We start from the raw sequence: 18,102 nt of genomic DNA, 5'->3' as shown, positions 1-18,102 counted from the left end.
ATTTGGCCAAGGCAGAGTAAGCGACTGGATTTATGCTCCTACCTTGTGATATAATAAAAAGTAAATATTCGGTCTTTGTCCTTAGTTCCTAGCACACAGCTCCAAAAACTCTTGGAAATCTCCCAGAGTGATAAGAGTATCTTTCTTTGCTAATGAGATGACTGGTGACTGGGGCCCATCGGTAGCTTCAGGATGGGGGCTGCTCACCAGAAGGACCAAGCAGATTAGATGGTTAGAACTTTCAGCCCCACCCACTGACCTCTGCAGAGGGGAAAGGGGCTGGAGATTGAGCTAATCACCAATGGGCAATGATTTAATCAATAACGCCTACACGATGAGATCTTGATTAAAAACCTTAAACAGGGTTCAAGGAGCTTCTGGATTGATGAACACATTGAGATGCTGGGAGGTTGGTGCACCGGAGAGGGCATGGACGCTCCATGCCCCTTCCCCCATACCTTGCCCTATGTATCTCTTCCATTTGGCTGTTCCTGAGCTGTATCCTTTATAATAAACTGGTATGTAAATAAAGAGAGTTTCTGAGTTCTGTGAGCAGTTCTAGCAAACTACTGAGCCTGAAAGTAGGGAGGGCTGTGGGAACTCCCAACTTTGTAGCCAAGTCAGACAGAAGGGTACCCGGGGTACCTAATACTTGAGGCTGGCATCTGAAGTGAGGACCGTCCTGTGGGACTGAGCTCTTAAACCTGTGGAGTCTGATACTAACTCCAGGCAGGTAGCATCAAAATTGAACTGTAGGACACCGAGTTGCTGTTCAGAGTTAGAGAAATGCCTGTTGGTGTGAAAAAAACAAAAACAAAAAAACAAACAATAAAACTCCATACATTTGATGTCAAAAGTGTTGTATATAAAAATAGTTCAGACACTTGAAACAACTAAAAACCAAACAAAATGTATGACACAACAATTTTCAAGACATTAGATGTCAGACAACAAAGGACAGTGATCCGTAACAGATGAGAAGCAAAAGATGTAAGCCTGGTGACTGTCCCAGCTTACAAAGAGAGTTTCCTGGCTGTGGTGCAGGAAAGGGTACCCAGACAGAGACTGGTGGTTTCCCTGAGTTGAGAGGAGACAGAGCTTTGAGTCTGGAAGGCTAGTATGGCTAGAGTTCTCAGGGTAGAGTAGTAGATAGATGAGAGCTACAAAGAGAGAGAACTCTGGAGAAATGCAGAGGGTCCACCCCTTGGAGAATTCAACTGAGTATTAACCAATATATGTGACCAGAGGCCAAGGAAAGAACCAAGGAAAAGGATTACTGGGAACAATCACTGAAGCTTGCACAGAGCTGGGAGTAGTATATTTTCCCACCAGCTAGAGTGGAAAATCTTGTAATCCATAGGGCACTGGATAGAGAACTTAGAAGCTGTACTTGGAGGAAAATTTATGGCACTAAACTCCTACATTGGAAAAAAAAAAAGTCTCATATCAACAACCTCAATTTCCACCTTAAGAAAGGTAAAAAAGTGAAACCTAAGAAAGCAGAAGGAAAAATAAAGACCAGACAAGAAATCAATGGAATAGAAAATAGAAAAACAGAGAAAAATTAATGAATATAAAAGGTAGTTATTTGAAAATATTAATAAAATTGGTAAAACTCTAGCAAAAATGATCAGTAAAAAAAAAAGAGAGAGGACACAAATTAGCAATATCAGGTAATACTGTTACAAGTCCAAGCTTGCTCTGTTCACCATCAGACAGGCCAATGAATCAGAGACCAGGAGTTGAGGCAAGGAATACAACTTTATTCGGAAAGCTGGCAGACCGAGAAGATGGCAGAATAGTGTCTCTGAAAAACCATCTTTTCTGGGTCTGGATGCCAGTTTCCGTTATACAATCAGAGAGGGAGAGGTGGTGAGGAAGTAAAGTAAAAGGGCCATCAGTCTTGCAAAACATCTCCTGGAACGATCAAGCCTTGGTGAGGGGATCTGTTAGTTTCTTCTTTCTTGCAGCCATTCACAGGTGGGCAGGGTTCCCTGAGGCAGGCCATTATGTATGATTATAACAACAAAAGCAACAAAAAGCAAAGGTTAAAGTCAAACAGATCCAACGTTGAGTCCGATTTACCTCTTCCCTGTTACCAATATTACTATAAATTCTACATATATCAAAAAGGATAATAAGAGAATATTATAACTTTATGCCAATAAATTGTTGTTGCTGTTATTGTGCCAACAACCTAGATGAAATGAACAGATTTCTTGAAAGATACAAACTACCAAAGCTCACTCAAGAAGAAACAGATAACCAGAATAGTCCTATATCTATTAAATAAAATTAATTTGTAGTTAAACCTTCCAATAAAGAAAACTTCAGGCCCAGATGGCTTCCCTGAGTTCTACCAAACATGTACAGAAGAAATCAATCTAATTCTAAACAAACTCTTCCAGAAAACTGAAGAGGAGAAACTACATACCAACTCATTCTATGAGCATTGCTCTAACACCAAAACCAGAAGAAGATATGTAATGGGGAAGAGCTAAATGGGACTCCGTGTTGGATCCGTTTCTTTGACTTTAACTTTTGCTTTCCGTTGCTTTTGTTATTATAATCATACATAATGGCCTGCCTCAGGGAACCCTGCCCACCTGTGAATGGCTGCAAGAAAGAAGAAATTAACACATCCCCTCACTGAGGCTGGCCATCCCAGGAGATGTCTTGCAAGACTGATGGACCTTTTTACTTTACTTCCTTGCCACCTCTCCCTCTCTATTTTGCCTTTTTACTTTACTTCCCTCTCTGACTCTAGAAAAGAAACTGGCATCCAGACCCCGATGAGATGGTCTTTTGGGAACCCTAGTCCACCATCTTCATGGTCTGCTGGCTTTCCAAATAAAGTCATATTCCTTGCCTCAACACCTCATCTCCCGATTTACTGGCCTGTCACGCGGTGAGCAAAGTAAGCTTGGACTCAGTAACAGTTACAACAAGAAAAGAAAACTGCAGACAACACAGACATAAAAATTCTTATTAACAGATGTTAGTGGGAATTCCCTGGCAGTCCAGTGGTTAGGTCTCTGTGCTTTCACTGCCAAGGGCCCAGGTTCTATCCCTGGTCAAGGAACTAAGATCTCACAAGCTGTTCATGGTGCGGCCAAAAAAACAAAAAACCCAGAAATGCAAAGTTGGTTTAATATGCAAAAATCAATCAATGTAATTAATTATATTAAAAGATTGGAAAAAGACTATGATCATCTCAATCGATGGCAAAAAAAAGCATTTGAAAAATTCTAACACCCATTTCAGATTTAAAACAATTTTTTTTTCAGGACTTCCCTGGTGGCACAGTGGTTAAGAATCCTCCTGTCACTGCAGGGGACACGAGTTCAAGCCCTGGTCCGGTAAGATCCCAAATGCCGCGTACACCACAACTACTGAGCCCACGTGCCACAACTACTGAAGCCCGCGTGCCTAGTGTCCATGCTCTGCAACAAGAGCAGTCACCGCAATGAGAAGCCCGTGCACTGCAACGAAGAGTAGCCCCTGCTCGCCACAACTAGAGAAAGCCTGCAAACAGCAACAAAGACCCAACACAGCCAAAAATAAATTAAAAAAAAAAGAATTAAAAAACAATTTTTTTTCAGAAAACTAGGAATAAAAGGGAACTTCATCAACCTGATAAAGGCATCTATGAAAAACATACAGCCAATATCATACTTAATAATGAAAGAATAAATGCTTTCTCCCTAAGATCAGAAACAAGGTAAAAATGCTTGCTCTTACAACTTTTTTTCAATATTGTATTAGAGGAGCTATCAAGTGTAACGAGGAAAGAAAAATAAATAAAAGGCATCCAGACTGGAAAGAAAGAAGTAAAACTGTCTTAACACAAATAAAATGACCATCTATGTAGAAAATCCAAATCCACCAAAGAGTTGCTATTGAGCTTAGTAGGTGTAGCAAAGTTACAAAATACAAGGTCAATATATGAAAATCAACTGTATTTCTACATATTACCAATAAACAATTAAAACTGAAATTCTTAAAAATACCATTTATAATAGCATAAAAATAGAAACTAGGGATATGTCTGACAAACAATGTGAAAGTCCTATACTCTGAAAACTAGAAAACAGAGCTAAGGAATTAAAGAAGATGTAAACAAATGGAGAGATACATCTTGTTCATGGATTGGCAAACTCAGTGTTAAGATGCTTCAGTTCTTCCCCAAATTGATCTATAGCTTCAACACAATCCGAATCAAAATCCCAGTAGGCTTTTTCTGTAGAAATTGACAAACTGATTCTAAAATCCACATGGAAATGCAAAGGTTACAGAACAGTCAAAACAACTTTGAAAAGAACAAAGTTGGAAGGCTAACAATATCTGACTTTAAGACTTATCAGTATAAAACTTCAGTAAGCAAAATAGTGTGCTATTGGTGGAAAGATAGACAAATAGATCAATAAAACAGAAGAAAGTCCAGAAATAGACCATACATGTGGACAACTGATTTTGACAAAGGTGCAAAGGCAATTCAGTGCAATAATCTTTTCAACAACTAGTGCTTGAACAACTAGATAGTCATACAGCAAAAACCAACCAAAAAACCCCAACTTCAAGCCATACCTCACGTTATATACAAAATTAACTCAAAGTAGTTCATAAACCCAAATTTAAAACCTAAAACTCTAAAACTTTTAGAATAACACATAGGAGATAAATTTTTGTGACATTGGGTTAGGCAAAGATTTCCTAGAAATGACACCAAAAGCACAATTCATACAAGAATAAATGGATAAACAGGACTTCATTAAAATTTAAAACTTGTGCTCTTCAAAAGACCTGGGTAAAATAATGAAAAGACTACAACAGAGGCAATCAAAAGACAAGCAACATTTTTGCAAAGCTTATAGTTGATAAAGATTTTTACCCAGGGAGTTCCCTGGTGGCCTAGTGGTTAGGATTCCGGGCTTTCACTGATGTGGCCCAGGTTCAGTCCCTGGTCTGGGAACTGAGATCCTGCAAACTTCACAGCACAAACAAAAAAAAAAAAAAAGAAAAATAATTTTTACCCAGAACATAAAGAACTCTCAAAATTCAATAAAACAATCAAGTCAATTTTTTTAGGTAGGCAAAAGATTTCAATCAACACTTCATCAAAGAAGATATATAGTTGGCAATTAAGTACATAAAAGATGTTCAAAACCATCAGTCAATCAGGAAATGCAAATTAAAACCACAATGACCCATTACTACGCACCTATTAGAATGAACAAAATTAAAAAGAATGTCCATACCAAGTGTTGAGGTAGGTGTGGAAAAAACAGAACTCTCATACACTGCTGGTGGAAATGTAAAATGGTACAACTAATTTGGAAAACAGTTAGGCAGTTTATTTTTATTTTTTGTGGTAGTTTCATTAAAACGTTAAACATACGCCTACCATATGATCCAGCTATTGACTCAGTTCCTAGGTATTTACTCATGAAAAAAGGAAGACTATGTCCATATAATGCCTTACACTTGAATGTTTATAGAAGCTTTATTTATAATAGCCAAGAACTGGAAAAAACTCAGATGTCCATCCACAGCTGAACAGAAAAACAAATCACAGTATATTCATATAATATATACTACTGATACACACAACCACATAGATACATCTCAAAGAATTTGCTAAGTTAAAGACGCCAAACAAAACAATGTACATACTGCATGAGTCCATGTATATAAAACCATAGAGAATTCAAAGTAATCTCTACTGACAGAAAGCAGATTGATTGCCTGGAAGGATCTGGGGCAGGGATGAGGAGTCAGAAGAGATTACAGAGAGACAGCTGACGGTTTCATGTGGTGACGGTTTCATGTGGTGACAGTTGCATGGGTTTCATGTCAAAACTCACCAATGTGAATGTGCATGCTTTAAAAAAGGGTAATTTCCTGTGTGAAAATTACATTCCCAAAACCCTGTTAAAAAATTTTTTTTTAATCTGACACTCTGAATCACATTTGAAAAGCACTAACTCTGGACTTCCCTGGTGACACAGTGGTTCGTGTCTGCCAATGCAGGGGACACGGGTTCAAGCCCTGGTCCGGGAAGATTCCACATGCCGCGGAGCAACTAAGCACATGTGCCACAACTACTGAGCCTGCGCTCTAGAGCCTGTGAACCACAACTACTGAGCCTGCGTGCCTAAAGCCCATGCTTCACAAGAGAAGCCACCACAATGAGAAGACCGCTCACCGCAAGAAAGAGTAGACGCTGCTCTCCGCAACTAGAGAAAAGCCCACGCACAGCGATGAAGACCCAATGCAGCCAAAAATAATTAATTAATTTAAAAAAAAGAAAACCACGAACTCTGAAGTATCCTATTAACTGCATATGACACAACTCTTATATTTCTGTGGATGAACCAAAAGTGGGCATAGCATGCTAGTAAAAAAGCCCAAGAAATATAGTTGAGAATCTTAGCATGTGATCTCTTAGGAGCTTCAACTTATTTTATTTGGGACCAGATTCTTTTCACTAGAAAAACTGTTAAAATAATCTTACTCCACTTAAAACACATTTAGCATTTAACAAAATCTAAAACCATCTATAAGAATTCAGAAAATTATTTATGCAGACTGGAGATAAAGTGAAAATTCAGTATCAAGATCCAAAGTTCCTGAGTTATTCTCAATAACTCAGCCTATAAAAGCACCAAAAATAGTAATCTTACACAAATTCTGAGGAAAATTTTTGACCAAATTTTTCTTCTTCATTAAAACACTTAAATTATGTAACAATAAACCTGCAGATACATCTCATTTTTTTCAACCCTTACTTGCCCTCTAAATACATTTGCTATGGACTTCCCTGGTCGCGCCGTGGTTGGGAATCCTCCTGCCAATGCAGGGGACACGGGTTCGAGCCCTGGTCTGGGAAGATCCCACATGCTGCGGAGCAACTGGGCCCGTGCGTCCTAAAGACTGAGCCTGCACTTTACAGCCCGCAAACCACAACTGGTAACCCCACACGCCCAGAGCCCATGCTCCGCAACAAGAGAAGCCACAGCAATGAGAAGCCCACACACCGCCTCAAAGAGTAACCCCTGCTTGCCTTGACTACAGAAAAGTCTGCATGCAGCAACAAAGACCCAACGCAGCCAAAAATAAATAAATAAATATTTAAAAATAAATAAATACATTTGCTATAGTAGCCGCTGGAAAACTTTCTATTAGTTTTCAAAACTGATAATCACTGACATTTACTCATTACTGGCATTTAGCAAGCTTAACTACAGATTTAAATGCTGTTTAATTTGTTATACCTTCAACCAGGAGTTAGCATCTTTTTAGCATCATTTCTGTAGTTAGGAATGCAATTTAGTGAAAAGTTTTCCCACTAAAATTGTAGCAGTTTATCTAGTTATTTTCACTATTTTACTCTCTCTTCATTCCAAAGTGTATAGCATTCTGAACCTAAAACATACGCCTTTTACTACTGCACTCAAAATAAATTAATTATATTTAGTTCATGGAAATTGTGTGTGTGTATAAAATTCATCAGGCATTCTTCCATGTAGTATGCTTCTGAGAATGAAATTTATACACACACTCACACTCACACACACATATTTGAGTTAAGGAAGTATGCTATTACATTATACAAAGCAGTAAGTAAATTCAATGAATTCTATATCAATGTTAACTTTTAACACTCATGTATAGATGATAGCTTAGTAACTTGATAAAATGTTTATCTCAACAGTGATTCTGGCTAGAGTCATTTTTCTATTTCTGGCTTATTAAATGATAAGCTGCTTTTAACTACATGCAAAAAATATTTTTAGGTAATCCCTAATAATTACAAAATAACCTCAAAGGATTGTAGGCAAAATGTTAGGAAGATGTCAGTATCTGTTTCAGCTACTTACAGAGATCTATATTTCATTTTTATATTCAATTACACATTTTCCCCACAAATGGCAGCTTCTTTGCTTATATTAAAACTAGCAGACTTCCCTGGTGACGCAGTGGTTAAGAATCCTCCTGCCAGTGCAGGGGACATGGGTTCAAGCCCTGGTCCAGGAAGATCCCACATGCTGCGGAGCAACTAAGCCCGTGCGCCACAACTACTGAGCCTGCGCTCCAGAGCCCACGAGCCACAACTACTGAGCCCGTGTGCCACAATTACTGAAGCTCGTGTGCCTAGAGCCCGTGCTCCACAACAAGAGAAGCCACTGCAATGAGAAGCCCGAGCACCACAACGAAGAGCAGCCCCCGCTCGCCACAACTAGAGAAAGCCTGAGCGCAGCAATGAAGACCCAATGCAGCCACAAATAAATAAATAAATTTATTAAAAAAAAAAAACTAGCAATGTCTTATATAAATAAAGGTCTTACCTGAACGCTTATCCTCTAGGTGTGTCGCTAAATCTGACATCTTCACAAAGGAGGGTGTGTTTTTTTGAAATTTTGCTTTAAATGTAATTGCCCTTATATCATCATCAAACAGGCACTCACAGGATGACCATGATGTCGTATGCAATTCTAGGTTCTCTAGGATGCAATTGCGCTGAACAAAAAGATATTTAAATTCCCAAATATAATCTTAAACAAAACAAAAACAAAAAGTTACCGAAAAGGAAATAATCTAGGCTCAAAATCAGATTAAATAGATTGACCTGATTAAATCAGTTAAATACAACTTTCATCACATTAAGGAACTTGGATATAAAGAGGCAAAATATGAATGTTGTATTAAGGCAATAAAATAAGAATGCTAGAGATAATTTTAACAAAAATTTTTCTAAAGATTACTTGGTCTCCTAAACAGTCATAATTTATCATAACCAACTGCTTTTCAAAGTAGCAAACTCTCATTTTGATATCTACAGAAAAGATTTTTTAAAATAATGGCATAGAAATGGACGTCTGCCATAATCAATATTACTCATTGATTTTTCAACACCTTAGTTTCCTTTTATATTTATTCATTTATTTATTTATTTATTTAGTTGCACTAGGTCTTAGTTGAGGCAGGTGGGCTTCCTTAGTTGTGGCTCTCGGGCTCCTTAATTGTGGCATATGGGCTCCTTAGTTGCGGCTTGAGAGCTCTTTAGTTGTGGCATGCAAACTGTTAGTTGCGGCATGCATGTGGCATCTAGTTTCCTGATCAGGGAATCGAACCTGGGCCCACTGCATTGGGAGTGCAGAGTCTTAACCACTGTGCCACCAGGGAAGTCCCCTTAGTTTTCTTATTTAGCTAATTTTTCCACAACAAAAAAAAGCATTTACACTCAGTTGCTCCTATTTTTAATTCCCTTAGTAATAATTCTGAACCACAGTAGCACAGACCTTCTTGCCAAATAATCAGACTATAAATTAACAGATTCAACTTTAAAACTATATCAAAACAAAAAGAGGTCTCTTAGCACTAAGCTTTCTAATGACAGTTGTCTTTTTAGTTTCCCACATACTTCAGGCCATGAATCTAATTCACAACACCCTACCAGCTTCCTCAGTTTCTTTCATTGGACAGCTTTTTTTTTGTGGACAATCTTAAAACAAGTCAATACATCTGTATAGACAGAGCATCGTTAGAAAGTACTAAAGCATATATATTCCAAGCTGCTGCTTAAAACCAATCACTATTTTAAAATAGCTTTCTTGCCTTATTATAAAATACATGCTTAGAAATCACAGATAAGCAAAGAAATAAATGGCAGCTATAATCAACACCTCAAAATAAACACAGTTAATATTTTAGTGGCCATCTAGTTGTTCTCAATTTGTTTGATTTTTACGTATGTCAAATATATTTTTACATGTCATTAAGTATTATTCTACATTATTTAAAAATACTGTGTAATATGTCATTGCACAGGTATACCAAAATCTTAAAAATGATTAGAGTAATCCTCTCTTTTGGGGCATGTTTCTTATTTTTCACTATTATACATAGTACTGTGATAAAATATTTTTAGCTACATCTTTATGCACAACCATGATAAATTCCTATTAATTGGAATTGTTAGGCCAAAGGTATTCCAAATTCTAAGGCTTTCATATGCATTGTCAATTGTCCTCAAGAAAGGTTTTACCCCTGAAACTAATACACTGTAAGTCAATTATACTTCAGTTAGAAAAACAGAAAAGAAAAAGAAACGTTTGCCAATTTACATCTTCAATAGTTTGGGAGAGTGGCTATTTCCCCATATCTTCTCTATTGATTTCTTAGGAGAAAAATCAGCTATTATTATTATTTTATTTGTCTATCTTCCATTACTAGTAAGAATAACTTTTTTCGTACATTTATTGGCCATTTTAATTTCCTCTTTGGGGACTTGCCTGTTTATATCTATTGCCCATTTATTCTTACAAGTATTTGTCTTTTGCCTATGGCATTATTTTCTGACAAAATGCAATTTTTTTCTGGTTTTTCACTTGCATTTTAATTTTGTATATAGTGATTTTTAGTTGATTTTTAATACAGTTTTTTGTTGCTGCATTTTATTTATTTATTTATTTATTTATTTATTTATTTATTTGTGGACGCGGGCCTCTCAGTGCTGTGGCCTCTTCCGCTGCGGAGCACAGGCTCCGGACCCGCAGGCTCAGCGGCCATGGCTCACTGGCCCAGCCGCTCCGCAGCATGTGGGATCTTCCCGGACCGGGGCACGAACCCATGTCCCCTGCATCAGCAGGCAGACTCTGAACCACTGCGCCACCAAGGAAGCCCCTGCATTTTATTTAACCTACTAGTCTTTGGGTTCCAAATAAGTTCACTTATATTTTCTTCTAGTATTCATTGTTCCTTTTTAAAAATATTTGAATTTCTAATGCACCTGTAATTTATTTTGGCACAAATATAAAGTATAAGGTTAATTCTTATCTTTTTCTCAAATTGTTAGCTAGATATTCCAAATATTATCTACTCTTTTTTAAAGGAAAAAAATTTGCTTTAATTTTTAAATTATAAAATAAAATATACTTTTTGTAAAATATTTAGACAGTAAAAGAAAAGTAATAGGTAAGATAAGATTGCCCATGTTTCAATAAAATGGATAATGGGTACTTCAGTTAATTATATTATTCTGTCTATATGTTTGAAGTTTTTTTAAAATATATTTATACATCTATTTATTTTTCGCTGCATTGGTTCTTCGTTGCTGTGCTCAGGCTTTCTCTAGTTGCGGCGAGCGGGGGCTACTCTTTGTTGCAGTGCGTAGGCTTCTCATTGTGGTGGCTTCTCTTGCTGTGGAGCACGGGCTCTAGGCACACAGGTTTCAGTAGTTGTGGCACACGGGCTCAGTAGTTGTGGCTCAAGGGCTCTAGAGCACAGGCTCAGTACTTGTGGCGCACAGGCTTAATTGCTCCACGGCATGTGGGATCCTCCTGGACCAGGGCTCGAACCTATGTCCCCTGCATTGGCAGGCAGATTCCCAACTACTGCATCACCAGGGAAGTCCCTGTTTGAAGTTTTTTATACTAAAAGGTTTAAAAAATAAATGCAGACTCCATACATGCATAAAATTCAAACTAAAGGTATAAAGAAAAAATAAAAACCACATAATACTGCTATATAGAAATAGCCACTGCTAGCATATTAGTATCTGTATTTCCAGATTTTTTAAAAATAACTAATTAATTATTTTTGGCTGTGTTGGGTCTTCCTTGCTGCGCACAGGCTTTCTCTAGTTGTGGTGAATGTGGGGCTAATCTTCGTTGCAGTGCATGGGCTTCTCATTGCAGTGGCTTCTCTTGTTGCGGAGCACGGGCTCTAGGTCTGCAGGCTTCAGTAGCTGCAGCACATGGGCTCAGCAGTTGTGGCTCGCAGGCTCTAGAGAGCAGGCTCAGTAGTTGTGGCGCATGGGCTTAGCTGCTCCGCGGCATGTGGGATCTTTCCAGACCAGGGATTGAACCTGTGTCCCCTGCATTGGCAGGCAGATTCTCAACCGCTGCGCCACCAGGGAAGTCCCTGTATTTCCAGATTTTTTAATGTGTATATACATACTTATATATTCACTTTTATTAAAATGGGATCCTATTATACATGAAGTTTTATGACCCACTTTTTTAAACTAAATATTCTATAACATATATTTCTCCAGGCTAGTGAACATACATATCTTTGATAGTGAATATCTTTGTGTGTCTACCAGACCACAAATAACCCCCTTAACTGTTCCCTCACCCTCTGAAATAAGCTCAGATATTCCAACTAGTATTTTTTTTTCTTTTTTTCTTGGCCGCTTAGTGCAGCATGAGGGAACTTAGTTCCCATAACCCCTGCAATGGAAGTGCAGAGTCCTAACCACTGGACTGACAGGGAACTGCCTACTTTTTGACCCTGTCCTCCAGGCCCCAGCTGACTGAATCAAATTCAATCCAGGCAATCAGATTCTCTTTGCTGGGAATTTAGAAATGGAACTGGTCTCTTAAAAGGAAAAGTAAAATAGGAGCCACAGAGTAACCATCTGCTTTCCATAATGTTGAGAAGCAGGGAAAGTCTAGACTGAGTGAATAAGGCAGATCCATGGAGATGGTGCCTGGGACACAAAAAGCTTTTCAGCTCCTAGTTCCATGTCCCCCTGAAACCCATCACTCTTGTCCTATATACTATGACATACTCCTGTATACTTCCAATATATCCCCCTTAATTGTTTAAGTTAACCACAATAGAGTTCTAATTTTAACTACAAGCCCTCAGTGTCCAAGTTCAAATATAATTTCTTAATACATCCAATGGATTGCAAAACCTTCATGTGCATGCATTTTTAACTTTGTGATTCTTTTCTTATCATTTGAAACAAGCCAAGTTATTTCCTCCTCAAACTTGAGTCTTTTACTCCTTAAAGACAGTGGGAACCTTGAATGGCTGCCTGATCTGGGTTTTTTTGTTTTTTTGTTTTTTCTGGCCATGCTGAGGTGCATGCAGGATCTTAGTTCCCCGACCAGGGACTGAAACCATGCCCCCTACAGTGCAAGCACGGAGTCTTAACCACTGGACCACTAGGGAAGTCCTCTGATCTGTACTTTATTCTTCATTCATTTATAAAGAAAATATCTACTAGCCCAGGCAGTGCTGTGTGATGGGGATACAATGGTGAACAAGCTAGTCAGGGTGCTTTTATTCACAGACTTTACAACCTACTGGGAAATTTAGTTAATTACCAAGCAAGCAAATAAGCTGGATCATCTGTCTGTGTTAGGTGGCATGAGTGCTATACAAAGAGTGACCTGGGACTTCCCTGGTGGCGCAGTGGTTAAGAATCTGCCTGCCAATGCAGGAGACCCGTGTCCCCTTTGAGCCCTGGTCCGGGAAGATCCCACATACCGCGGAGCAGCTAAGCCCGTGCTCCACAACTACTGAGCCTGCGCTCTAGAGCCTGCAAGCCACAACTAATGAAGCCTGTGCGCCAAGAGCCCGTGCCCCGCAGCAAGAGAAGCCACCTCAATGAGAAGCCCGCGCTCCTCAACAAAGAGTAGCCCCCGCTCGCCGCAACTAGAGAAAGACCCCTCGCAGCAATGAAGACCCAATGTAGACAAAAAAAAACAAAGAGTGACCTGATAGGGAGTGATTATGTATATTCATGTGTGAGGCCTCTCTGGAGAAATGAAATTGGAGAGCCATCCGTGTGGGAGAGCTGGAGGAAAAAGCACTCTAGGCAGGGGAAACATGTACATTCAAGATCCCAAGGGAGGAAAAAGGCTGGCATGTTCAAGTAACAGAAAGGAGTTAAGCTAGTAGGTCTGAGGGAGACTGACCAGTACTGAGACAATTCGTGATACAATTCTGTATTTGAATCATGAATTAAGGGCATGTACGGATATCAAACCTCCATGCAGACATAACTGTGATTTTGCATGAAGTATAATTATAAAGGTTGAGACCATTTGTATTACTCTGTGCTTAATTAGTAATGTCATGAGAGTACTTTATTGTAATCTGTTATATTTTTAAAATATTAGACTTCTATTAAATGATTTCAGGAGAATATTGCATTGGAAAGGCATTTAGTTCTGAATAGTCTATTTTATGCATACCCAATTCCCAAGAAGTGTAATTTATGTCCCTAGCCCACCCTCATTAGGATGTAAACTGTGACCAATGCTTGCTACATATGAGGCATACCAAATTCCTACTAACAATGCATATTTCTAAAAAACGCAAATTGGGGATTAATTTCTTATTATTCTTCACCAAAACATTGACTCTGTTATCTTCAGTATTCAGTAACGACTGCTTGACGATCATTTCTGATTATATCACCTAAATGTGAGTTTGTTTTCCTTGGGAACAAGTAAAACCAGGGCCCAGTACAGAAAGAATAATACAGAGAATGCCTTAAGAAAAAAAAAAGAAATACTAAATGAATAGACAGAATGCTAACAATTTGTGAAAGTAGAATCACTTACTTAAATGATTCTTCAAAATTGGTATTTTCCCATTTTAGAAAGAATGATCTTGAGGTAGTAAGGTGGATATTAAAACTTAAAAAACACTGATTATAAATAAACATGCTGAATGAATGAACAAAGAACAACTACACCTTAATTCCTGGATTCATAAATTTTCAATATTAACTTAAATATCATAGAATTATCTAGAGATAACTACAATTCCTCTACTATTAACCAAATAACTATTAGTTTTAAAAGAATATTCATATTAAGCATGGAGCAATCTGCTTTGCTACAGCTGCACTGTAACTGGAATGACACCTTCGACCGACATTCTGCTCAACATGCAGTAGACTCATGTTCCTGGCCATGGCATGGTGGTCAACAATGATGGTTTGTCTATCATTGACTCATGTTTCAGATTTCTCAACCAAACAAATATTTGTCACTGTTTGATCTTAACAAAAAAGTCAAAAGTCAAATCCTAGTTATGGGCTATTAATGATTAAGAGAGACAATGTGATAGATCTTTGTGTGTGTGTGTGTGTGTGTGTGTGTGTGTGTGTGATAGATCTTTAGATAACTATTTTGAAATAGAAGTTTGAAAGAAACATTAACTCTTTCAGGTAAAAAAGAATGGGTCACATACTTAATCTTTGACTTAATTTAGCAGAGTAAAATAATTCATAAGCCAGTAATTAAACTGTCTCTGATTGCTACAGCTAAAGATCTCACAATATCAAAAGGAAGATGTTATACTATTTTATTGAAACATCAACTCCATTTAATTCAATACATCATAAGTGATTAACTTATGCTTCAAAGAAAACTGCAATCATGTGTCATACTTTAAACATGAACATTCTATGGATGGCTAATAGTCCACACTTTTAAAACAACTGGAATAAAAACCTGGGGCACAGTAATTTATTAAACAGTAACACTGCGACTTGAAAGAGTTAATGCAACTCCCCTAACATCTGCCCTATAACCAGAGAGAAGTTTATTTATCAGAGTACTTTGGCTGAATAAAAATTGTGGAAGTGTCTCCAGAATTAAATTTTTAAACAACATTATCCAAAGAAGGTAAGATCTTCACTACAAAGGTAAAGTAGTATACCTGGGAATAAACAGAAGGTTTTATTTTGCTACCATTAATTACAGAAGACTTTTTAGATCACTGAATTGCTTACAGGAGGTATAAAATTATAACAGAAGAAATCTACAAAAGAATATTCAATCACAATCAATTATATTTCAAACGTAGTCTAATCTCCAGAGTCTCTTCATCTTAGGCTCATAAGCATTAATCATTTACCTAACTATAAATAGATTAAATGCTTTTTGGTGTATTTACCTTTTTTCCTTTGAAGTTGAGGGTACCAGGCTGCTCCAGGACCCCATAATATAAGCACATAATGTTGACCTTGGGTTTGTTCCACTGTTAACATAACTTTCCTTTGCTTCTGTCCTCTATAACTGTATAATGCCTCTGGAAAAGGAAAAGGAATATGTTAGTTGGCATTTTACTCTATTACATGTGATGCTGTACTCCAGTGTCTAATGATATCTACTGATAACCAAATGGTACACTAAGATGGTCCTGTATCTTAATTTTTTTTAATTGAGGTATAGTTGATTTATAATATCGTGTTAGTTTCAGGTGTACAGCACAGCGATTCAGAAGAATATATATATTCTTCTGATACATATATATTCTTCAGATTCTCTTCCCTTATAAATTATTACAAAATATTGAGTATAGTTCCCTGTGCTGTACAGTAGGTCCTTATTGTATCTTAATTTTTTTACAACCTAAAATTAAGGAGGCACCCAAAATGTTTACCTGTCAGTATAGTGATATCAACAACTCTTAGAACTGCATGGACTAATACGTCTGGCTGAAGCTGCTCCAATTCTACAAATTCTATACTGCTCATTTTCTGAAGCTGCCTCCGAGGAAGATCTCTGAGATAGGAATGTTTTGAAGACACATACGCCAGTAAGTCTTGAAGTACAATATCACTAACCATACTGGAATCTAAGAAAGAAAGAAAAAAAAGACCACATGTACAAAAAATGGAAACATTGTATTTTCCTGATAACATGATATCTTCTTAGAACTGTTTTTTATGTTGTAAAGTGTGATTAAATGTAAAACATGATTTCATTTCTATAAAACATGTAGCTTATTCTTGAATCAATTTAGATGACAAAATAAACTTGATATTTTTAACCAATGGAAATGGAATTATTTACCATCTCCAAAAAACTTGCCCTGCTCCCTTACTTCTTTATTTTGTTAATACTATCATTTTTCCACCACTTAACCGAGACCAATATTTCAATTATTCTTTGATTTCTCCATTACCCTGTTGTATCCAACCAGTTCCCTAACTCCTGGAGTCTGATCTGATCACGTCTTCCTCAACTATCCCAACCACTGCTATTCTTCCTCAAGACTGTTAGCATTTCTCATCTGAAATACTCGGAGACTCCCCTAACTGGCTCTCCCAGAACATGCCTTATTCCTTCTCACTGCTAAGCCTCTGCCTTCACTATATTCACTGGCTATAATGCTGTCATCCTCCTCTCTCCGCATCCAAATACTACACAGAAAAACGACTATAGACTCCCAGTGATTTCTCCTTCCCCTGAACTTAGTTTTTATCTCTAACTCTCATTTGGCATTTGTGCATGCGCTACTTTATATTTCTCTTGATTGTTAGATCGATTATTTAATGCTTAAGTCATTATGCTACTTAGATGTTTTTCTCTGTCTCAAGTTTTTTCATTTTGTATGTACTTTACATACAATAAAATACACATTTTAAATGTACAGATTGATGAGTTTTGCTGAATAAAATTTAATTTCCCTGAAGGAAAGGGAGGTATGTTTGAATAAATGACTGACTGTTGACGAAAAATAAGATCACAGCAAAAAACAGGAGTACTTTTTAAAAAGCAGAGTCTATTAACTGATTTCAATAGAAAAAAATAAATGATTCTTCTTTCCTTCTCCCAGTATCATTTTCATCCTAATGTATTTCTTGTGCCACACTAAAGCCTTTAATCCTTTAAAGAAATCCCAAAATTAAAAATTGGCTGACTTCGACTGGCCAAAACCATACCCCTTTTAATTACTATAGGTTCACACTAAATCCTGATACCTAAGAGGGCAAATTATTCCTGCTTTTCGCTTTCAAAAATGCCCAGGATAAAAAAATATATATATAAATATAAATAAATAAATACAATAAATGCCCAGGCTGCTTTTGACCACTTACTCTTTTACCTATCAGAATAATCTTATCAAATTTCATGAAAATCTTATTGGGATTTTGATTGGATTTTTACTGACTTTCGGAATAATCTTATCAAGTTTCATGAAAATCTTACTGGGATTTTGATTGGATTTTTACTGAATTTATAGATCAACTTGGAGAGAACTGAAATCTTTACAATGTTAAACCTTTCAGTGAACAAAGTATGTTTATTTATTTCTTTAATTTCTCTTAATTTTTAATTTTTTCATTTAACAACAAAATTGTTAAATTTCTTACTAGATATTTAGTACCCCATGATAATATTGTAAATGGTGCCTTCTCTTTATTTGTGTTACTAGTTGTTAGTCACTCCACTCTAGAAATGCAATTGACTTTTGTATATTAACCTTATACCTGGCCACCTTGCTAAACTTTCCCATTATTTCTAATAATTTGCTTGTAGTCTTTTTTTTTTTTTTTTTTTT

The 18,102-nt window shown here is 37.1% G+C and overlaps 1 protein-coding gene across 1 annotated transcript in view; it reads right to left on the bottom strand.

The window, feature by feature from the left end:
* The window catches only part of SHLD2 (shieldin complex subunit 2), a 52,954-nt gene that overhangs the window by 10,726 nt on the left and 24,126 nt on the right, over window positions 1-18,102 (bottom strand). The window contains exons 3-5 of the mRNA XM_007458370.1: window positions 16,198-16,392; window positions 15,709-15,843; window positions 8,349-8,555 (exon numbers count right to left, since the gene is read on the bottom strand). Of these exons, the coding sequence (XP_007458432.1) occupies window positions 8,349-8,555; window positions 15,709-15,843; window positions 16,198-16,392 (537 nt within the window). The remainder of the gene's footprint in view (window positions 1-8,348; window positions 8,556-15,708; window positions 15,844-16,197; window positions 16,393-18,102) is intronic.

This window comes from Lipotes vexillifer, unplaced genomic scaffold (genome assembly GCF_000442215.2).
Source record: "Lipotes vexillifer unplaced genomic scaffold, Lipotes_vexillifer_v1.1 scaffold437, whole genome shotgun sequence".
In the NCBI taxonomy this organism is placed as follows: Eukaryota; Metazoa; Chordata; class Mammalia; order Artiodactyla; family Lipotidae; genus Lipotes; species Lipotes vexillifer.
This window is presented reverse-complemented; position numbering and strand designations above follow the sequence as displayed.